Source organism: Suricata suricatta, chromosome 10 (genome assembly GCF_006229205.1).
Source record: "Suricata suricatta isolate VVHF042 chromosome 10, meerkat_22Aug2017_6uvM2_HiC, whole genome shotgun sequence".
Taxonomy (NCBI): domain Eukaryota; kingdom Metazoa; phylum Chordata; class Mammalia; order Carnivora; family Herpestidae; genus Suricata; species Suricata suricatta.
The window spans coordinates 90,599,406-90,620,402 of record NC_043709.1 but is presented as its reverse complement, the minus strand read 5'-3'; the positions used below and the strand labels follow the sequence as shown (position 1 = coordinate 90,620,402).

Genomic DNA, 20,997 nt, shown 5'->3' with positions numbered 1-20,997 from the left:
CTATTGTTCTTCTTTGATTTCTGCTCCTTTCCCCGGTAATGTTATGATGTTATATACCCTAGAGGCCAAAAATTGATGAGGAGTGAATTATCTTTATTGAATCTCTAGTTTAAGCATCCTCACCTGTGAGGTACATAATAGTACTATCTATAGTTTATCAATCATGAAGCCAAGCTAAGAATTATAAATAAATTCCCTTTGCTGACATGAGGTAGAATCAGTGATTTCAGACAGTCTGAATAGAGAACATGTGTTCTCTCTACAGCAGAACTGTCTTAAGTATGAGTGGCACTAAAGGTCACACTTTTTGGCCTGTAAGCTGAAGTATCCATCCCAGTGCAAGCCGACATTTAGCTTTAATAAGTACATTTCAAATTTACATATATGGACATTTCATTTATCTACCTGTTCTCTTTTTCTCTATATTGTATTTGTTCCCTAACCAAGAATCGAAAACAAAAGAATAGTAAAGAAGGGCTCCTCTGTATGAGAACTATTGTCTACAGCGTTATTTTATGGGGTCACGTAGGCTTCAGAAGCATGTCCTACTGTGTCTCGATGTAGTTCCGGACTTGCCTGTAGCAGCCGTTAGAGGTCACAACACTAGGTTTCCAGTCCCAACACTTCCAGTGACCTTGGCCATTTCCTGGCTTTACTTTCTTGATCTATTAAATGAGAGATTTGGAGCAGATAATCTCTGAAGTCATTTCCATCTCTATAATTAGATATTATATGCTTCTAAGTGACGAGAGACCAAAGACATTCCTGCACTGATCTTTGTATGTTTTTAGCTGACACTACAATTTAAGATGTCAGACTACCCTTATGGTATTGCTGATTTGATTATGGTTAGAGGCTGATGTGTCTCTAGTGTATATAGTTAAAATTGACATTGATGGGTATAAAACAGTTCACAGAGCTTATTAAATCCAGCCGTAGAATTTGAATGTTCTGGGTTCTCTTCAGTGTTCACATAAACTATAAATCATGCTAATTTTGAAATCTGACCTTCCCCAGAATGAGCAAAGGCTTCTGGATTTTAAAGGCATCTGTGGCTCTACAAAGAGTCCCTGAATATGGTATCAGCCTCTGTGTCACATTCTGAAAGCCCAGCTCTAAATAAATCATGTCTGATGTTTGGTTTAAAGGTGAACTCAAGCAAATCTATTATTGAAAATCTGGTTCCCGGTGCCCAGTACCAGGTGGTGATGTACCTGAGAAAAGGCCCTTTGATAGGACCACCTTCAGATCCTGTGACATTTGCTATTGGTAAGTTGCCAGCCTCAAGAATAACTATCAGAATACTGTTGGTGGGGCGGGGGTGGTGGGGGCAATGTCCATTTCCCACATTGTCATCATCATATAGGGGGACCCATACTCCTTCACCCAATATTCTACATCCAGAGTAATAAATGATTACAGTTGTATAACCTGAGGTATATCATTACCAACAATTACTCGGGAAAAATAACATCGGAGACAAATATGATTTATTCAGTGATCATATCCGAAGACTAAAACCCTAGTTATTAAGAAGTGGGAAGCCATTTCTAAGATATTAGAAAAGATATTAAACATTTCTTCTTGGCTCTCTTTTTTTTTATCCTTCCCTGCTTCTTCGTAGTTCCAACGGGAATAAAGGATTTAATGCTCTACCCCTTGGGTCCTACGGTAGTGGTTCTGAGCTGGAGCAGACCTTACTTAGGAGTGTTCAGAAAATATGTGGTTGAAATGTTTTATTTCAACCCTGCGACAATGACATCAGAGTGGACAACATACTATGAAATAGCGGCGACTGTCTCCTTAACTGCATCAGTGGTAACGGTTCCTTCAATGGCTGTCCCCCTTCCCTGTGTACCACGCGTATCAGAAAAACTCACCTGTAAATATACATGGGTGGCTTGCTACTTTCAAGGTGTTTGTTAAGTTGTTTTTGCTTGTAGGACTGTTTTTTGTCCAAGGGAGAGATTGAGAGAGAGAAATAATTATGTGAAGCAAGCTTTTACCCCTAATTGAGCATATCCACATTTTAGTAGAGCTAAGAGCATATTTATTGTCTCTCTCTGCCCCTGAGGGCACAAAACACAAAACGTTTATTTAAGAAATAGTTGACACTGTTTAACACTAGTGATGAGTATTCTTAACATCTACAAATCAGTTAAATACCTATGATGTCAGGCCATTAGAGGATGCTTTTTCTTTTTAAAAATTTTTTAATGTTTGTTTATTTTTGAAGGAGAAACAGAGCGTAAGTGAGGGAAGGGACAGAGAGAGAAAGACACAGAATCCAAAGCAGGCTCCAGACTCCAAGCTGTCAGAGCCCAATGCAGACTTGAATACACAAACCATGAGATCATGACCTGAGCAGACGTCAGACACTTAACCGACTGAGCCACCGAGGCCCCCCTAGAGGATACTTTTCAAGAGAGCAGGGACAGGTTGCTCTTTCTGAGACTGGAATAAGATCTACAGCGCAGGTCACACAGGAAGTGCACAATTGCCCTCTACCCAGTTGATGTCTCTGGTATCTGCCACCCAACAAAGACCCGCGCTTATGGTCCAAACTGGGAGAACACCAAGTTTTGAGAGGCCAGTTTTCTTAGAAATAGGGGAATGTGTACATACAGTCACTTACAAATAACTACTATTCCACATATGTAATACAACTTAGGAAACTGCAAAATGAAACCAATGCTAGTAACATTCGACTCTATACCTATGAATCACTGTTTTTAAAGTTCTGTTTGTAGATCATTCTATTTATATCTTACCTCATTCCAGAAAGAATTTTTTAATGGAAAATTTGAGAAATACAAAAAGGCACAGAAAGGAAAATGAAAGTTATTTATTGATTATTTTCATGACCTAATAAAAGTAACTCTATTCCAAAATGGGATTTTTTCCCCTTGCTCTTTTGCCTCCTTTCTCTTTTCAGAGGATAGCCAATCTATTGCCAGCATGGTACTACAACTTTCGAGTTACCATGGTAACATGGGGAGACCCAGAACTGAGCTGTTGCGACAGCTCCACCATTAGCTTCATAACAGGTGAGTGGTGTATGGGAACCGCTTCCACGGGGAGAGAACGCCATTTTGAGGAATTTCTGAAGAGATCTACCCCCAGAAAGCGCTAGGCACTCACTCAGCACTGACTGAACGGCAGTCTCAGGGAAGCTAGTATCCTTGATTCGGAAAGTTCATTATTTGTTTAAATGATAGTCTTTAAAAATCGAAATCCTGAGTCACTGTCCTTTATTTATGTGCCCTTGTTTGGAATCGATTAGAAGAGAGATGTAGCAGACAGAGCTTTGGGCTTCACACAGAGATGAATTGATTTTATCCATTCAATGATTATATTTGCTAGAGAGCCCCCATTTCCTTATTAATCAAGCCTGTTTTAAAGTCACAAGCTGATGGCAGCATTGTCCATAGCAGGCGATAAAACAGGCTTTGGAGACCAGCGGACCTGGGTTCGAATCACCGATCGGCCATCTCCCCTCTGTAAACTGTGCACGTTGACTTTTGTAAGCCTCAGGGGTTTTTTATGTGCAAAATGGAAATGATAACAGCATCTATTATCCCTTTCTGTTTAAATGCATTACTTAGTGAAATAACGTGGCACAAAGTTTAAGCACTTATACAGTGAGTGTTAGCTCATTTTCTTATAGCAAAGACAGATAACAGAGATGGTCAGAGATGGCAGTGAAAAGGGGAAATTCATCAAAAAAACACTAGTTCTTTTTTAATTCTATTTGAACTGTGATTTTTCAGGAACTTTTGGTTGGACTACGAGACTATAAATCGTGTTATACTGAGAGAAAACTATGTCTAGATGAAGAAGACTGTTAGCAAAATATTTTCTTCACTGGACATCTAGCTTTACTCTGTCAAACTGTATCAGTGAAAGAAATGCAAAGAAATTAATCGTGTGGAGGTGCCTGGCCGGCCTAGTTGGTAGAGCATGCGACTCTTGATCTCTGGGTTGTGAGTTCGAGTCCCATTTAAAAATAAAATCTTAGACGAAAAAGAAGAAATTAGTCATGTGAATTCTTACACTATCAGCATACCTAGTGCATCCCCTTCCTTTAGGAGCCAAGGTCTAGAGCTCCCTGTGTTCCAGACGTTAATAGTCATACTAGAGTAGAAAGGTGAAAGAACACCAAAAAGGCAGAAAGCACCGATTATGCACCAAGTAGTGTGTGAACTTCTTGACTATATTAATAACTGCATACTTAATTTTAATTAAATTTTACCATCTAAGTAATTCATACAGCTTAACTGTATTGACATTGCCTTTCTGAGATTATCCTCTCCTCAGACAGAGCAGATGTCTGAAAGGAGCCCAGACTTTACTTCTGAACACTTGATTGAGCAGACCTAGACCTGCAGAATTCTAGCTGTCGAACTTTGAGCCAATTATCCTAATGATCCTCAACTTCTTTTTTCTCATGGGCGGAATTCAAAATGTGGCCTAACAACCAGCCAATAGAGCAAACCCAAGTGTATTAGAATTCGCTGCAATAAGACAGAAAACCACCTTGCCAGGCTCTCTGCGGTGTCTCCGAAGGGGGACATCGGAAATGAAAAATTAACAGGACTTGGAGTTCTGGATCCAAGTGGTTTAGGTGTGCTTTTCAAAGCTGGGAACTCACTGGGACCTGGCAAATGTTATGGGTCTAGCAAGTCTGGATAGTTCTATGGTTAACAAGTGAGCTGCTTGACTAGGTGAGCAGTCTATTGTCTCCAATAAATTGATCTTTGTGAACTCCTGACCTTTTCCTGGGACGATCTTCCAAGTCACGCTGACACTGTCATTGCACAGTCTTTTCCTGGGATGATCTCCTAAATCATGCTGACACTGTCACTCCACGGTCTCGTCTAAGCATATGACACAGACGGTCTCAATTCTCACATCTGTAAAATAGGCATAATAATTTTTCACAGATAGTGTGAGAAGTAAGCTATACAACGTAAGTCATTATTAAAATATGTATGGACTCTGACCTATTTTTATACTTATTTTTAAAACCAGTTGAAATTGTAGCCTTATGTTGCTTTGTTTTTCTTCCCTCATCTCAAGTTTAAAGCAAGCAAGAATATATCACACTTCTCTTTCCTGTGCTTTTAGTTGTGATCCAAAATGACAAATATTTGAATAAGGTGGGATTTTTTTTTCCGATCTCGGGTCTACTGTCTTTGTTAGGCAACTTTGTCTGCAAGTCAAATGCATAGTAATTATGCCAATGGACCAAATAATGTTTAATAAACAAATAGTGACATCTTGTGGCCTTTCAGCAACATGCTGAATTTTAAGGCAATAATACAGCATATAAAAATCTAAATATCTAGTTAATACTTACGTGCAGGGAGCTATGCAATTTTAAATACGTTTCTGGGTTTGTGATTTTAAATACATTTCTTGTCCTCACTAGAATTAGAACACGAGAAAATATCCCTTGACGAAATATAAGTATAGATATATACGCATAATGAAGTACCTAGAAATATATTGAGAGAAAAGAAGCCTCAGGTATTATTCTCTTTATTAGACTATTCTGAAATATGATGTGGGTTTGTGTTACTTGCTAGCTACAGAAATGTTCTGTACACTCCATACTGCAAATCTCTTCAGTGAAAAATTGTTCTTCAAAGCATACTCATGAATGTTTGTTATGAGTACTAGTAGCATATCAAGGAAAATAAATCTTCATGGCTTCCAGAAATTCTCCTCCTGATATTTCATTTGGTTTTGTGCTCTCACTTGCTTGTCTTCAACACACACAGGGAATTGAAATTCAACTGTGTATGTGTTTCCTAAAATCTTCAGGATTCTCAGTTAAGTTTAAAAATAATTAAAATGCATATTCAGAGCTCATATATTATAAAGGTTGTAATGAACTCTCCTCCCCATTAAAAAAATTAAAATTTAAATGTGTCAGAATATAAAATAAACTAAAAACCTCCGTGTTAGAAGTTAGCTTTGTGGTGTGATAAGAGAACCCTTCCTTCCTTGCTACTTGCTTCAATAACGTTTATTAAGAGTCTACTTTTTGCAAAGCCACAGACTGGTTAGACAGTCTGTGGTATTGCTTTGTGATTTTATAGAAACAATATTTATTTTCTGTCCCTCTGATCATTGATCCTACTGTTCTTTATTTCCATAAACATCTTTGCTATACCACAAGAAAAAATATACTTTGATAGGACCCCAAGTTTTCCAGTACTGCTTGGAAAATAAATTCGGTAATGCCTTATACTATCAATTTATTGATGCAAAACGTGTATGCAAAGAAGTGAACATTTCAGGAATCTTGTAACTATGAAATCGGTATGGAAGACCTGATATCCTCAAGTACAGATGGGTCTGGCCTCCTTGTGTCTGAGCCATACAAGGTGGGGACCCAGGAAATAAGTGCCCAACTTTTACCCCCAACCTTCGTTATGTTACTGAAAAGTCCTGGGGATTCATATGGCATGAATTTTTTAAAGTTTTTTTTTTATTAAGTTTATTTGTTTTGAGAGAGAGAAAGAGCGCACACACGTGAGCATGTGAATGAGTGGGGGAGGGGCAAAGAGGGAGAGGAATCTCAAGCAGGCTCTACGATGTCAGCGACGAGCCCAGTGCAGGGCTCAGACCCAGGAACCATGAGATCATGACCTGAACCAGGATCAAGAGTTTGATGCTTAACCAACTGAGCCACCCAGGTGCCCCTTTATGGTGTGAATTTCAATTCTCTAAATTGACTCTACATGAGATTGCATGCTCTGTTGGTAAGTCCTTTAATTATTATTAGTCTCTTAAACTAAAATGTGCCTCTTACCTTCCTTGTAGCCCCCGTTGCTCCAGAAATCACGTCTGTGGAGTACTTCAACAGTCTGTTGTATGTCAGCTGGACATACGGGGACGATAAAACTGACCTCTCGCATTCGAGAATGTTACACTGGATGGTTGTTGCAGAAGGAAGGAAGAAAATTAAAAAGAGCGTATGTTTCTTTGAACCCCAATATTGGGCATCTGAACATTTATTTACGTAAACTCTTGAAAATCATTAAGCAAACATTTATGGAAACATTAAACAAATGTTTTGTGCCAGTTGGCACTGTTTTAGGCTCCAGAGAAGGGACCATTAAAAAAATTAAATTCTTCTTTTCATAGAGTTTATTGTTTAATCTTTACGAGTGATTTATAATAGTTCTAACTACTCATTTCATTACATTTATCATGTTATGATTTGAGCTTTTTCTTTAGCATGTCAAACATTTTCAAGAAACACTTTCAAGAAAACCACAGTTAATATGCTTTGATATTTTGTTCGTATATCACCAATACCTAAATATTTGGATACACTGGAAATACTGATTACTTTTCTCCTGCTTTATTGCACTTTCTGACATTGCCTTAGTTAGGGTACAGACTAAACTACTGTGGAAAATAAAAAAAGAGTATAGCTCAAAGAAAATAAAAGCCTGTTTCTCTCATGCTAGCACCTCTGGCACCCCAGCTGTAAAGGATCAATCACCAGGGGTCCAGATTTTTTCTTCCTTGTTGTTCTGTCTACCACTGTGCAGTCTTCATTTGCACAGGTGAACTTCCATTGTCATTATGTCCATATTCTAGCACGTGGGAGAGGAAAAGAGAAGATATGAAGGCCCAGCACTTATAGAGTGTGGACAGGTTTATAAACTGCCCATGTGATTTCCACTTACAATCCATTGGTCGGAGTGGGTCACATGGTCCCCTCTACCTATAGGAGAGATTAGGAAATGTAGTCTTTAGTTAAGAAAACAGGTAACTATGAACTGAGGGTTGGGGGGGAGGGGGGAGGGGGGAAGACAGGTGGTGGTGATGGTGGAGGGCACTTGAGGGGAAGAGCACTGGGTGTTGTATGGAAAACAATCTGACAATAAAATATTATGGAAAAAAAAAAAAAGAAAACAGGTAACTATAGACATGACTATGTTTCTTCTGAGCTTCTCAGCTGTGGCTGAGTTATATACCTAACAGTAGAAACCTAGCAATTGCTTTTTCTAAAATTTGCTGTGAATATGAAGACAGAGCAGTACCTATTCCAACTAGGGAATGAATTGCAAAAGTGTTCTGATACTTATTGTGCATGTTTAGAGCTACCTTACCTTTGGCTTAGTTGAGGAATTTATTTCATTTTTCAAAGGAAATAAAGTATTCGTAAGGTTGTAATCAACTGTAGAACACAGCGTAGAATAGAAAGAATAAAAAGAATGCCTATCATAGCCCTGGAGTATGGTATTTTAGTTCAAGTTCGTTAGAAGTTTGATGGCTCTTTCAGGTAACACGCAATGTCATGACCGCGATTCTCAGTCTGCCTCCAGGAGACATCTACAACCTCTCAGTCACCGCTTGCACTGAAAGAGGAAGTAATACCTCCATGCTCCGCCTTGTCAAACTAGGTAAGAAAAATGCACATGGGGGGAGAGGGGAGGGGAAACAGTCATGCCCGGAGAACCAGTGTTTGCATCTCTTGATCTGTCATGGTCTTCTCAATTCTATAAAATAACAGAAAAATATTCATTCCCTTTTGTAAGTGCAAGATAAACATGTATACTACTGAAAGAGTACATTCAACTTTAACTGTTTATATTTTTGAGAGAGAGAGAGTGATCAGGAGAGGGGAAGTGAGGGGAGGACAGAGGATCAAAGTGGGCTCTGGGCTGACAGCAGAGAGCCTGACGCAGGGCTCGAACTCATGGACTGTGAGATCTTGACCTGTGCTTAAGTTGGACACTTAACCGACTGTGCCACCCAGATGCTCTTGTTCAACTTATAAGTTTCTGTGAATGGAATTTTTGCTATACAGGGAGACAGGAGAAACCCCATCCTTAGTGAGACTAGAGAAACAAAGGAGTCTGAGGAATTTAGAAAAGGAAAGACCTTAAAGATTATCTAGTACAGTGGTTTCAACCCTATCAGACACCATCCCCTTCCCTTATAAGTATTATGTGATGCCCTTTTTAAGATCTCAAATTGAAACTTGTAGATAAAAATAACCCACATATTGATTTTCAAAGTTGATATAATGTCCTAATTCCAATGTCAAACCAAGGTAAAAGAAAAAATTATGACAAAATCATATGGATATCCTGTGTATTTGGTCAGATACAGTGCTTCTGTACATCATAATGAAATTGCCTGATGACTGCACATAATTAAAATGGAAAAATTTGAGTTTACAAGCAGTAAGGGAACAAGTAGTTCTTCCAAGTAAGTGTAAAAGGAAACAAAGGAGTGAATAAATAACTGAGCACGCATAAGTACAGGTGAACCCTTGAATAAAACCTCACATCAGGATAAGTAGTAAGAGACTAGATGTATTTGCATGTGATAAGAGAAAGAGGAAAATAACCTTAATTAAAGTAAAGAGAGCATGCCAAGAAAAATAATAGGCTGTGGATGAGGGAAAATGGGGAAAGTATAATATTTTTGCTGAGGAGCTAGAAATTATTGTGTAATGTAGTGTCAAAATAATTGTTTATATTATGAAATACAACTAGGACATGACACTGTTTAACACAAAACACATCTTCTGCATTCAACAATTTCCCACATAGTGAGCTATACATTTAGTTTCTGATACATAAAGCGGGCCCGGGGATAATAATCTATAATCAGCAGCAGGGAAGAGAACCATTAGCAAAAAATTGTCTTAGGGGCCACCTAGAAATGAATGCACTTCAAAGTATGATTTTCACAGCAGAGATCTCCATTTTATGTTTTGAAAATTAACAATATAGAGAATGCCAATAAGAATCTTTTCAAAACACTTAATGCAGTTTACTGACATCAGTGTTTCAGATATCTGCTAATTTATAGTCTGTATCTAAGTCTATTCCTAAGATGTCAAATCATTACTCTTCCTACATATGTTTATCGGTGCGGCTGTAAGTCCAGACTGATCCAGGGTGTTTTATTAGCAACTTAAACAAATACTTGGAAAAACACTGCTGGTAGGGATGTACCATTAGAAAACTCACAGAAAATCCCAAACAAAACAAAATCCAATCTTTCCTTAGTTTCCCCAATGGTTGCATTTCTCTATAATTCAATGCATAAGACACTAAGTCTTAAATCTTTTTTGTCTCCTATTGGCCATGTTAAAATTTAAATCCTCACGCTGAAAGCCTTTAAAATTAGGGGTACCTGGGTGGCTCAGTTGGTTAAGCATCGGACTTCAGCTCAGGTCATGATCTCATGGTTTGAGCCCACATCGGGCTCTGTGCTGATAGCTCAGAGCCTGGAGCCTGCTTTAGATTCTGTGTCTCCCTTTCTCTCTGCCCCTCCCCTGCTCACACTCTGTCTCTCTCTTTCTCAAAAATAAGAAAACATTAAAAATTTTTTAAATAAATAAAGTAAAATAGGTAACTGGAGATATATAACATATTAAATAGACACTATTGGCAGAAAAAGTAAATTATTGAGTAAGTCTTAAATAACACCCTAATTCCATTTAGCTATTTTTCTTAATGACATCTTTCTTCTAAATTATTTTACTTAACTTCTTGAAAACCTTTTCCAACATTACTATGTGTTAAAGTACCTGCAATTATATTTATGTTGGATTTATTCTGGCATGACATTACAAACAGATGTGGGATGTGGGATGTGGGACAGTTTTTCTGTTTGGAGCTTTCTTGATCACTGCAGAACATCTTGCATTTCTGCTCCCTACCCACAGAAGTCCAGGTAACAACCTTCCTTGTGGCTATTAAAAACATTCCTACAAATTGATAAACACCCTCTCATTGAGAACCACAAGTTCAATTTCATTCACTGCAGGCAATCTGCTCTTCCCCAGTGGTCTGTGCTTCAGTTCTAGGAATGTGGAGGTCACTAGCTTCCAAAGCTGTGTGATCTTTCTATTAAGAAAAAATTGCCTGCCTCTCAGTTCCAACTGTTAGCTCTGATTTTGTCCTCCGTGGATATAAAAATCAGTTCAAAAGTTTCCAGGTAACTGGAAATGCTTAAAGATTATGCTCACATCCCCCATGCCTTTCTTGTCCCAGCTTTATGATTAAAGGAGGTCATAAGCTGCTTTCGCTAACTCATTTGGTTTGTTAGTCTTCCTAACTAACAAATTCAAAGTAATTTTTATGTGACGTTGTGGTTGAAATATGATCACGAATATGAGTTAAAGTCCTGAGCTGGTACAATTATATTCACACTACCCAGGTATATGAGTAAAAATCATGATAGTTCCCATCCCAAATTGATCATGAGGTTTCAAGCTTCCAGATCTTCCTGTTAACAGACAGGACTACTTAAACCAGTGTAGAAAAGTCCTTTAAACTTTTCAAGAAGAGAAGGCAAGATCCCATAAAAATTATTTCTTAAAATCAGTAAGGTTTTCCTTTTTGTGATCTAAGTATCAGACAAAATACTGCCTCTACATTATTCCTTTCTGAAAACAAGACAATCTGTATATAATGTGCCTGAACTCAGCCTTTTTTACCCCTGAAAACTAAATAACTTCATTTTTCACCCATTTGTCTAGAAGTCTGTTTTCTACTCTACTCATCACATTACTGTTTTTTACTTCTTTCAATTTCCCATAACACATACGGCCTTGCCTACTGTAGGTGCTCAATAGATATTTATTAAACCAAACTACAACCACAAACCTCAAAGTTGAATACAGTATTCCAAGTTTTACCTTTCAGAGAAGTAAAATAACATTTTACTTTAGTAATAACTGATTGCAGTTATCTTTTATTTCACAGAACTTTCATTCTAGTCATTTTATGTTCCTTGATAGCATCCAGTTGGTCTCCATAGAAGTCATATGAATTCTACTTCATAGAAACCTACAACTCTGGCACACAGATTTTTAAGGCTAGTTAGAATCCAAGAAATGGTGTTAAAGCTAGGACCAGAACTGGCTAAGCCTGAGGTCAGTTTCTCTGTAATAGAAGCCTCTTTGCAATGGCTCGACTCGGTACGAAGGAGGGCAAGGGTCTGCATCTATGGGAAGAAACCAAGCTCTGATTGAATCCAGTATAATATAAAGTAATCCACGTGCAAGTGTAGAGAGCCTCAAAACAATTGCCAAGGATTCTCGACAATTATGTCACTGATAAGCATCTACAAGAAGGCATCTACCAACAGTGGGACTGTTTGCAGGGCACTGAGCCAGTCATCCTATTAAGAATTTGAGGTTGTCAGCAGTTTTACGGTACCATGGGGGTATGTGATGACAGCTCCCTTTGGCAGTCAATACAAATGTCAATCAAATCTGTACTAAGACATGTCATTTTACAAGAATTTACTGGCCTACATGCAATTGTGGCTTCAACCAGCAGCCAGTCATAACTTCTGGTCGTGGTAAATCCACTTGAAACTCTGGGCCAGCTTTAAGAAAATTGGATAAGTTTGCATCAGGTAACCAACCTTCTAAAAAGAAAAAAGAAAGAAAGGAAAGAAATAAGGGTAAGAAAGGTTGGACCTATCACAGTATAGCTCTATGTTAGTAGAATGTCCACTCATGAATTCATTCAACAAATATGTACTGAGAACCTTCTGAGAGTGCCCAGCTGCCAGACTACTTATAATAATGAACTCAAAGGGTTCAGCTTTCATTCACTAGGAGCTTCTCACCTGCTGCAGGAGCGGATGGGAAGGCGTGCTGTGTGCCACATTAAAACAGGGCCGTGGGGGCACTGTGTAAGCAACAAAGCCTTTCTCTGAGGAAGCAATGATGAGAGAAATGAATCACAAGAAAGGATCAGCCACGAAAAGTTTGGGAAAGCGCATGCTAAGCGCAGGGAATTTTTAGGAAGATGGAGTTGAGATTTTATTTTGAGTCTAATAAGAGGGAATTTAGAGAATTAAAAATAAAAATCTGACATATTTAAAATAATTCCTCTGGTTGCTCAAGGGAGGAAGGATTGTGGGGTGAAGATAGGGAGACTGATTAGGGCACCTTGTGTCCTGACTTTAAAAATAGCATTCAAATTCAGTAAGTTCCATTGGAAATGATGGCAACTTTTAGGTAAGTGGTACTCATGGAAGTGGAGAAAAATGGACAGAATTCAGTAATTCTTTTGGATTCATAGTTACTTTGTTTCCATTAAAACCTTGTGGGGTGAAAATAGGAAATTAGAGAAAGGGAAATTAAGAATGACTCCTAGGCTTTACTCTTGTGCAAGTCAGCTGGATGGTGTTGCAGTTCACTGAGACTGAGAAGACTAGAAAAACTAGAAAAGGAAAGGGTGACAACAAAAGCTGCTTCTTTGGACTTAAAAACAAAAAACTGAGAGGTCATCCAAATAGTTGTCAAATAAAATGATAATTGCTATATGTCTGGGGATCAGCAGAGAATTCCAGGATAGAAATAGAAATTTTGGACTGTCTGGATGAGGTCACCAACAAGTAAGCAGAGATAGAGAAGATCCACTTCTAGCACTTGGACATTGAGCAGAGACTGGGAAGGTACAGCCAGTGAGGTCAGAGAAAACCGAAAACAGACTGTACACGCCATCACTGTGAACCTTCTGCAGGATCCTGACCACAGCTGTGTTCAGACAGGCTCAAGGTAAGGAATCAGGTAACTTCAGTGCCAGGAGAGATTTGGAGGCAATTGAGTGCAAGGTCTGCATCTGAGCAAGCTGCAACCTACAGAAGTTTGACTTCACACATTGTTGAGCCTGAGTTGAGAAACAGTAATTCAGCACTTTTTGTTCATCTGCTGCTTATGTTTTCCTGGATTTGGAGTGTATTTTTTTTCTAAAAACTTCTTCCTGAAAACACTTCTAACAGAGCAGGAAGAAATTTCACACCCACTGTGTGGCTTTCTCTGTTCCTCTTTTGGAGTTTGGGTATTAATAACATTGGCTTGATTTTCTTAATCTCACTCATGAAAGGTTTTATATAGATAGAAATCTTTAAACATAGTTTGGCTATAAATAAGAAAGAATGAAAATATTTTCGGGTGTTAAGAATTTGGGGCATATTACAATCTCTCGTAAAATTTCAGTAGATTACAAGTAACTCTTTACGTTTTGATGAAATGTAATTTCTTACTTTAGAAAGGCCCAGCCATTACACAGTACTGCCCTCCATGATCTCACTCTCAGTTGAGAACATTTGTTTATTATTATGTTGAAATCATTGAATTTACAATTTGGGAAGTGGTTGCTTGGATGTATGCAGTCCTTACTTTTGGCAAGAAGTGAGTTAAATGCCGGATCAGAACATACTGAGGTCTACCATACCTCTCCCTGTCCTCCTGTGCCCTTTTCTTGGATCCTGTCCTAGTTAGTGACTAGTGACCACCTTCTTATCCTTCTCACCCCTCACCAATAATAATAATAATAATAATAATAATAATAAGAGCTTAATAAGATCCAAATGTGAATAAATTGTGTCAATGGTGCACAGAGAAAATAAAAGATAGATGGTTGAATGAATGTCTGGAAGGGAAGGAGGAAGCGAAATAAAGAAAATATACACATCCATTATCTGTCATTTATCTGTCTATCTATCCATCCATTCATCCATCCACCCATCTATATTTATTGGTCGGCAGTCAGAAAAAAACTAATAAATTAATTCAGGTACTATGCCTTTAAAAATCAATCCATTCTATCAGTCAACACATATTTATTTAGCATTTACAGTGTGTTACATAGTTATTTCAACACAAATATAAGGATGTCAGATGGTGATACATGCGTTGGAGGAAAATGAAGCAGGGAAAGAAGCATTGTTATGGGGAGAAGGGGGCAATTCTTGTGGGGGGGCGTAAGTTAGGCTTTACTGTGAAGGTGATATTTTGGTCAAAACCTGAAGGAGGTAAAGGAGGGTGCTAAACAGGTAACTGGGAGATTTTCTAGGCAGAAGGAGCCACAGGTGCAAAGCTCCAGAAATAGTGGTATGCCTGGAAGTTCAGGAAAAGGTCAGGAAGGCAGTGTGGCTGAAGTGGAAGGAACAAGAGAGGAAGTAGTAGAAAAGAGGACAGAGAGGCAACAGGGGAACAGAGCGTGTAGAGTCGTTGAAAAGACGTTGCACACCAAGTGAGACGATATTCCACTAGGTGGTTCAAGTTAAGGAGTCACATGACCTGATAAGTTTCACAAGATCGCTTTAGTAAGAATAGTGTTCAGGCATCAAGGTAAAACAGGAAACCAGGTGGATAAGATGACTGAACATCCCTGGTATCACACACAATACGAGTTTACACCCTCTGTGGATCAGTTTAAGGCTAGTCATCCTCTTCTGCGATTCATTTCTTCCCTAAAAGAAATTTGTGCCCAAATTCCAATTTGGACACATTTGATAAATTACATAGTCAGCTTAAAGTTAGGAGGCTAGTCATCTATCCAAGTGTAAGACTATACTTGCCTGTGGCAGGGTGGTTGCCATGAAGGTGATGAGCGGTGATCAGATTCAAAATGTATCTTGAAGATACCAAGATCTGAGGCCTGAGCATTTGGAAGGACAGGGGTGCTATTTACTGAGTTGGGGGAGATCGTGGGAGAGGCAGATTTGGGTCAAAGACCAGAAGTTCTGATTATGATGCATCAACATTTGAAGGTACGTGTTAAATATTGAAGAACAGATACTGAATAGGCAATTAGATAAAAGATCTTGGATCTGGGAGATTTCTGGACTGGAGGCATAAATTTGAGGGTAGTCAGGAAACAGACTTGATGAGGTTATCAGGGAATGAATGAAGAGGAAAGAATGCTACCCAAGGACTGAGCCCTGACCCTCCAGTGTTAAGAAATGAAAGTAGTGTGAGGGAACCAGCAAAAGAGCCAGAGAGGGAGTGGCCAGTGAAGGAATAAGGAGCACAGAAAAGTGTGATGTCCAAAGAACCAAGCAAACAAAGTGCTTGATTGATCAGCTTAAGTCTGCTGGTAAGTCGAGTAAGACAGGAAGAGAATTGACCTGCTGATCTTAGCAACCCAGGAGCCATTGGTGATTCAGGAAGGAGGCAATTGAGGGGAGTCGTGAGGGAAAATGATACTATTAAAAGTAATTCAAGAGAGGGCGCCTGCGTGGCTCAGTCAGTTAAGCATCTGACTTCTACCCAGGTCATGATCTCACAGTTCATGAATTCAAGCCCCACATCGAGCTCTGTGCTGATAGTGCAGAGCTGCTTCAGATTCTCTCTCTCCCTCTCTCTCTGCTCCTCCCCTGCTCACCCCTCTCCCTTTTTCTCTCTCAAATAAACGTTTTTTGAAAGTAATTTAAGGGGCGCCTGGGTGGCTCAGTTGGTTGAGCGTTCAGCTTTGGCTCAGGTCATGATCTCACAGTTCGTGGGTTTGAGTGCTGCGTCGGGCTCTGTGTTGACAGCTCAGAGCCTGGAAACTGCTTTGGATTCTGTGTCTCCCTCTCTCTCTGATCTTCCCCCGTTCGTGCTATGTCTCTCTTTCTCTCAAAAATAAATAAGACATTAGAAAAAAATTTAAAAAATAAAGTAATTCGAGAGAAAGTAAAAGGAGAAAAAAAGAAGACAGCTGGAATAACAAAACTTTTGAGGGGTGTGATTATAAAGAGAAGAGAAAATGAACAGGAACTGAGGCTAAAAGAACCCAAGAGGTCCTATTTGTTTGGTTGGATTTGTTTTGTTTTTCTTTCTATTTTTTTAAGTGGGTGGAAACAGCTTTTCAACGCAGAACAGGGAAATTGAATGTGCAGGACAGTTTAGAGGTGACACTCATTAAAATGATGTCCTTTCTTGGGCCAGAGGAGACAGTACCCCAGGTGCCAGTAGTGGGGGTGATGTTAGATGGGGTGAATCTATAGGAAGAGAGATAGAACATAAGGCCACTGATAGAGTAGGCAAGTCGGGTGGGAGCAATGATGGAAGTTTGTGGGAGATTTCTCCTACTGACTTCTTACAAACGTGTTCTTTAGGTTTTCAGAGGATCATAATTTTTCCGCTACCCTTCTTGTAGGGTCCTACGTGGCCCGCAGCCTTCCTGTACGGCCTTACGTGGCCTGCAGACTCATGCAAGCATTAGCTCCTGGGTTGGAATGCCAGGCATTTCACTGTTCCGTGACTCCCTTCCTAGCCCTGAGACAAATGATGCCTCTTCTCAATCTCTTTCTCTCCCATTTCTCACTGTGGTCATCTGAGTTTCACTGCCATTTCCAGCTGCCCACAGGCAAGCCACACAGAGAGGACTTCCTTAAAATGAAGGGAGAAGCACTTCCCCTGACACCATGACATGGACTGAGAGGGCAGCGACTGTGATGGACTGATCTCAGTGTAGGAGCACCTGCCCATTGTGGAAAAGTTGGCCTTTGGGGAAAAAAGAACTTTTCAGGAAGCCCCGTCATCCTCAGCTACATGGAAATGAATGCCCATTTCTATATAACTTTGGCCAGACACTCACATTTTTAGGGAGGAATCCAGGTGTAGAAAGGACCCTTAACTAGGGGTGCAGAGGTCTGGACCCCAATTCTTTTTTTTTAATGTTTATTTATTTTTGAGAGAGTGACAGAACGTGAGCAGGGGAGGGACAGAGAGAGACAGAGACAGAATCTGAAGCAAGCTCCAGACTCTGAGCTGTCAGTTCAGAGCTCAATGCAGGGCTTGAATCCATGAACCATAAGATCATGACCTGAGCTGAAGTCTGACATTCAGCTGACTGAGCCATCCAGGCACCCTTGGATCTCAGTTCTTGTTCTCACAGACAAGTTGTGTTACCTTAGAAAAGTTGGCCAGGGGGCGCCTGGGTGGCTCAGTCGGTTGAGCCTCCGACTTCGGCTCAGGTCAGATCTCACGTTGGTGGGTTGGAGCCCCGCGCAGGCTCTGTGCTGACAGCTCAGAGCCTGGAGCCTGCTTCCAGTTCTGTGTCTCCTTCTCTCTCTGCCCCTCCCCCTCTCATGCTCTGTCTCTCTCTGTATCAAAAATAAATAAAACATTAGAAAAAAAAAGTTGGTCAGGTCCTTTGGATTTCAGTTGCCTCATTTACAAAGTGAGGGTCTGGACTAAAAAATCTTAAATGTTCCTTCCATTTTAGAGTTAAGTTCATACCTGAGTTCAGAGTAAAGACAACTAAGCTAATGATACAATGAAAGTAGTGATCCTTTTCTAAGAATTTGGAAAATATAACTCCTAACTAAAAAAATGTTAAGTAAAACAAAAACATATTCTTGGAACCAAAAAAAGAGGAAGTCAGATATGCTGTTTTGAAACGAAGTAAAGTTAAATGAAACCTTTCTTCGAAAAATTCTGCTAATCTTTAGAAGTTATTTGAGCTGGGAAATCCATAAAAACACCCAATGACTCACGGGAGATATTACACTTGCTATCATTAAGCTATAAAGAATTTATTTAAAATGTAATGGAAATCACAGGTATTTCTAATTCCTGAGAAAATTTTGTGTGTTAGATACAGAAAGGGCCTAATTATAATGTAATATTTGCCTGAATTTTTAAAAATATTTCCCAGTGTTGTTTTTAACTTTGTTCACTACTTACTAACCTACCTGGGGTGCCTGGTGGCTCAGTCGGTAAGTGCCTGATTTCGGCACTCAGGTCATGATCTCATGGTTCGGGGATTTGAGCCCCACATCAAACTGCTGACGGCTCAGAGCCTGGAGCCTGCTTCTGATTCTGTGTCGCCCTCTCTCTCTGCCCCCCACCTTGTACTCTGTCTTTCTCAGAAATAAATAAACATTAAAAAAACTTCAAAAAATGTTCCTAAATTGACAAGAGAATAGGCTTAGTAAACTTGGGATCGAGCACAAGTTTTTGTTGTTTAGTATAAATTTTCATCTTCTTAATTTCATTGCGTGTCAATCTTAACTCACCATGAATAATTTCTCTACCATTTTTCTTTTGAATATTGCTTTCTTTTGCGGATGTTGTTTTTGACCATATTGGACATAATTATGTGATGACACTGTTAAAGTCACAGGTGTTTTCTTTGACCAAGTTGAATATAAGTGCTTACCGTGTTTAAGGAGGAACTGCCTGCCTTTGTGAAAATAAAAATAGATGTGAAAGACATACAATAATATAGATGTTTAAGGCCATTCTTTGTGTATGGATACTAGCAAATTGCTCTCACTGATGCTGAGGATTGAAAATAGATTGGTCATACTGATCATTTTGTACGTAATTTTATTGAATTCCCTTTATCACCACTCTCACTCATTTGTAAAATGACTCACCAGGTTTAGAGACATAAACTATAAACAGAATGAAACTAACAGGCCTTCACAGGTAAAATCTTGGCCTCATTTGCATCATTCTATCAGAAGATAAATCAATGGGTCACATTAAAATAAGAAACAATGTAATGATTGTCAGGAAAAGATGGATTTTAGACAATAAATACATTCTATTCTTCTCTAATGCTAAATATTACACCTGACTCCCTCTGGAATTTCCTGGGAAAGGAAGAAATTTGCTGCCAGAACAAAGAATAAGAATCAGGCACTAGCTTATACTTTACCCAAGGTCACCTTCCCTCTCCCGAGATCCTAGGGGAACAGATTGAGCCTCCCATAATCCAATCTAAATTAAATGGTAGAGGTAGCCTTACAGCTTTCCTTTCTGCCTATGTTCTGTGCATTGTATTTAATTTCCTTATAAAATTAGGCTGCATATTCCACTCAAATAGGAGAGGCACTGAAAAGGAGAGAAGGAAAGGAAGAGGGCCAAACATTTGAGTATAACATCAGCAACATTAGAAAGCTCTTCAAAAATATTTTAAAGCAAACAATTCTGTGTCTCTACCTTGGTTTGTAAAAATAGTACACCTATCTCCTTTCCCCATATCCACAGTCTCGCAACAAATATTGTGTGGACTCTGAAATGATTTTAAACAAAAAGAAATCTGACACTATGAAGCAAGGAAATTTTGGAGAAGTTGAGATATCAAAGATCACTTTGAAAAGTAGTCAGTGATTGGCAGGGGACGATCTATAGCTAATACCTACGTGGCTCTTTGTATTATACAGAGTTTTTGTGTCCATCATCTTAAAGCTCATTGGTTCTTCATAACATCATTGAGGTCTTCCTATTCCTTTCATAAGCTAGGCTGTATTTGATATTTTGAATAGTAAAAGACTGTATTTGTTTGCTGGAGCTACAATAACAAAATATCACAAATTGGGTGACTTAATCGACAGAAATTTATTTCCTCACGGTTCTGGAGGCTCAAAGTCCAAGACGAGGGTATCAGAAGGTTTGGTTTCTCCGAGGCCCTTCTATAGGTGACCACCTTCCAGCTGTGTCCTCACATGGTTTCTTCTCTGAACCCATTCATCTTTGGTGTCTCTTTGTTTGCCCAAATTTCCTCTTATAAGAACACTAGTCAGATTGGATGAGGGCCCACCCTAAGGGCATCATTTCAATTTACCTGTTGAAAGGCCCTTATCTCCAACTACATTCACATTTTTTGAGGTGCTGGGTTTAGGTTTACAACATAGGAATGTGGGTGAACACGATGTAGCCCATAAAGAGAGAACAATCAAAAAGGCTTTTGCATGTCCTTGTATTCCTTATCACATGAAACTGCCTGGACAGTATTTAACCACTACTCCCTTTTGGTCTCGTGCCCAAGGATGAGAAGCAAAAATCATCTAAGTCATGCAAGGCTATGGAGTTTAGCTGTTCTTGCCTTCTTACGAGAGGAGATAGACAGCAAAAGGGGGGCGGGGGAAGCTCTCCAACCAGCTTCTGTCAGAATTTCCACACTTCTACTCAACCAAACAAGAAGGAATGCTCTAACCCCATCTAGTACAACTGAAATATAATGTGAGCCATATATGTAATTTTAAATTTTCTGGTAGCCATGTTACAAAATAGTAAAAAGAGGTGAAATTTAGTTTAATATGCCTATTTAAAAATTTTTTAATGTTTTTTTATTTATTTTTGAGAGACAGAGAGAGACAGTGTAAGCAGGGGAGGGTCAGAGAGAGAGGGAGATACAGAATCTGAAGCAGGCTCCAGGCTCTGAGCTAGCTGTCAGCACAGAGCCCGATGCAGGGCTTGAACCCATGAAC

The 20,997-nt window shown here is 39.2% G+C and overlaps 1 protein-coding gene across 2 annotated transcripts in view; it reads left to right on the top strand.

Moving 5' to 3' along the window:
• PTPRO (protein tyrosine phosphatase receptor type O) overlaps positions 1 to 20,997 on the top strand; it is a 239,483-nt gene that overhangs the window by 163,789 nt on the left and 54,697 nt on the right. For both annotated transcript variants that reach the window (XM_029953983.1, XM_029953982.1), the window contains exons 8-12: positions 1,149 to 1,269; positions 1,625 to 1,818; positions 2,936 to 3,047; positions 6,832 to 6,983; positions 8,306 to 8,426. In XM_029953983.1, coding sequence (XP_029809843.1) covers positions 1,149 to 1,269; positions 1,625 to 1,818; positions 2,936 to 3,047; positions 6,832 to 6,983; positions 8,306 to 8,426 — 700 coding nt within the window. The remainder of the gene's footprint in view (positions 1 to 1,148; positions 1,270 to 1,624; positions 1,819 to 2,935; positions 3,048 to 6,831; positions 6,984 to 8,305; positions 8,427 to 20,997) is intronic.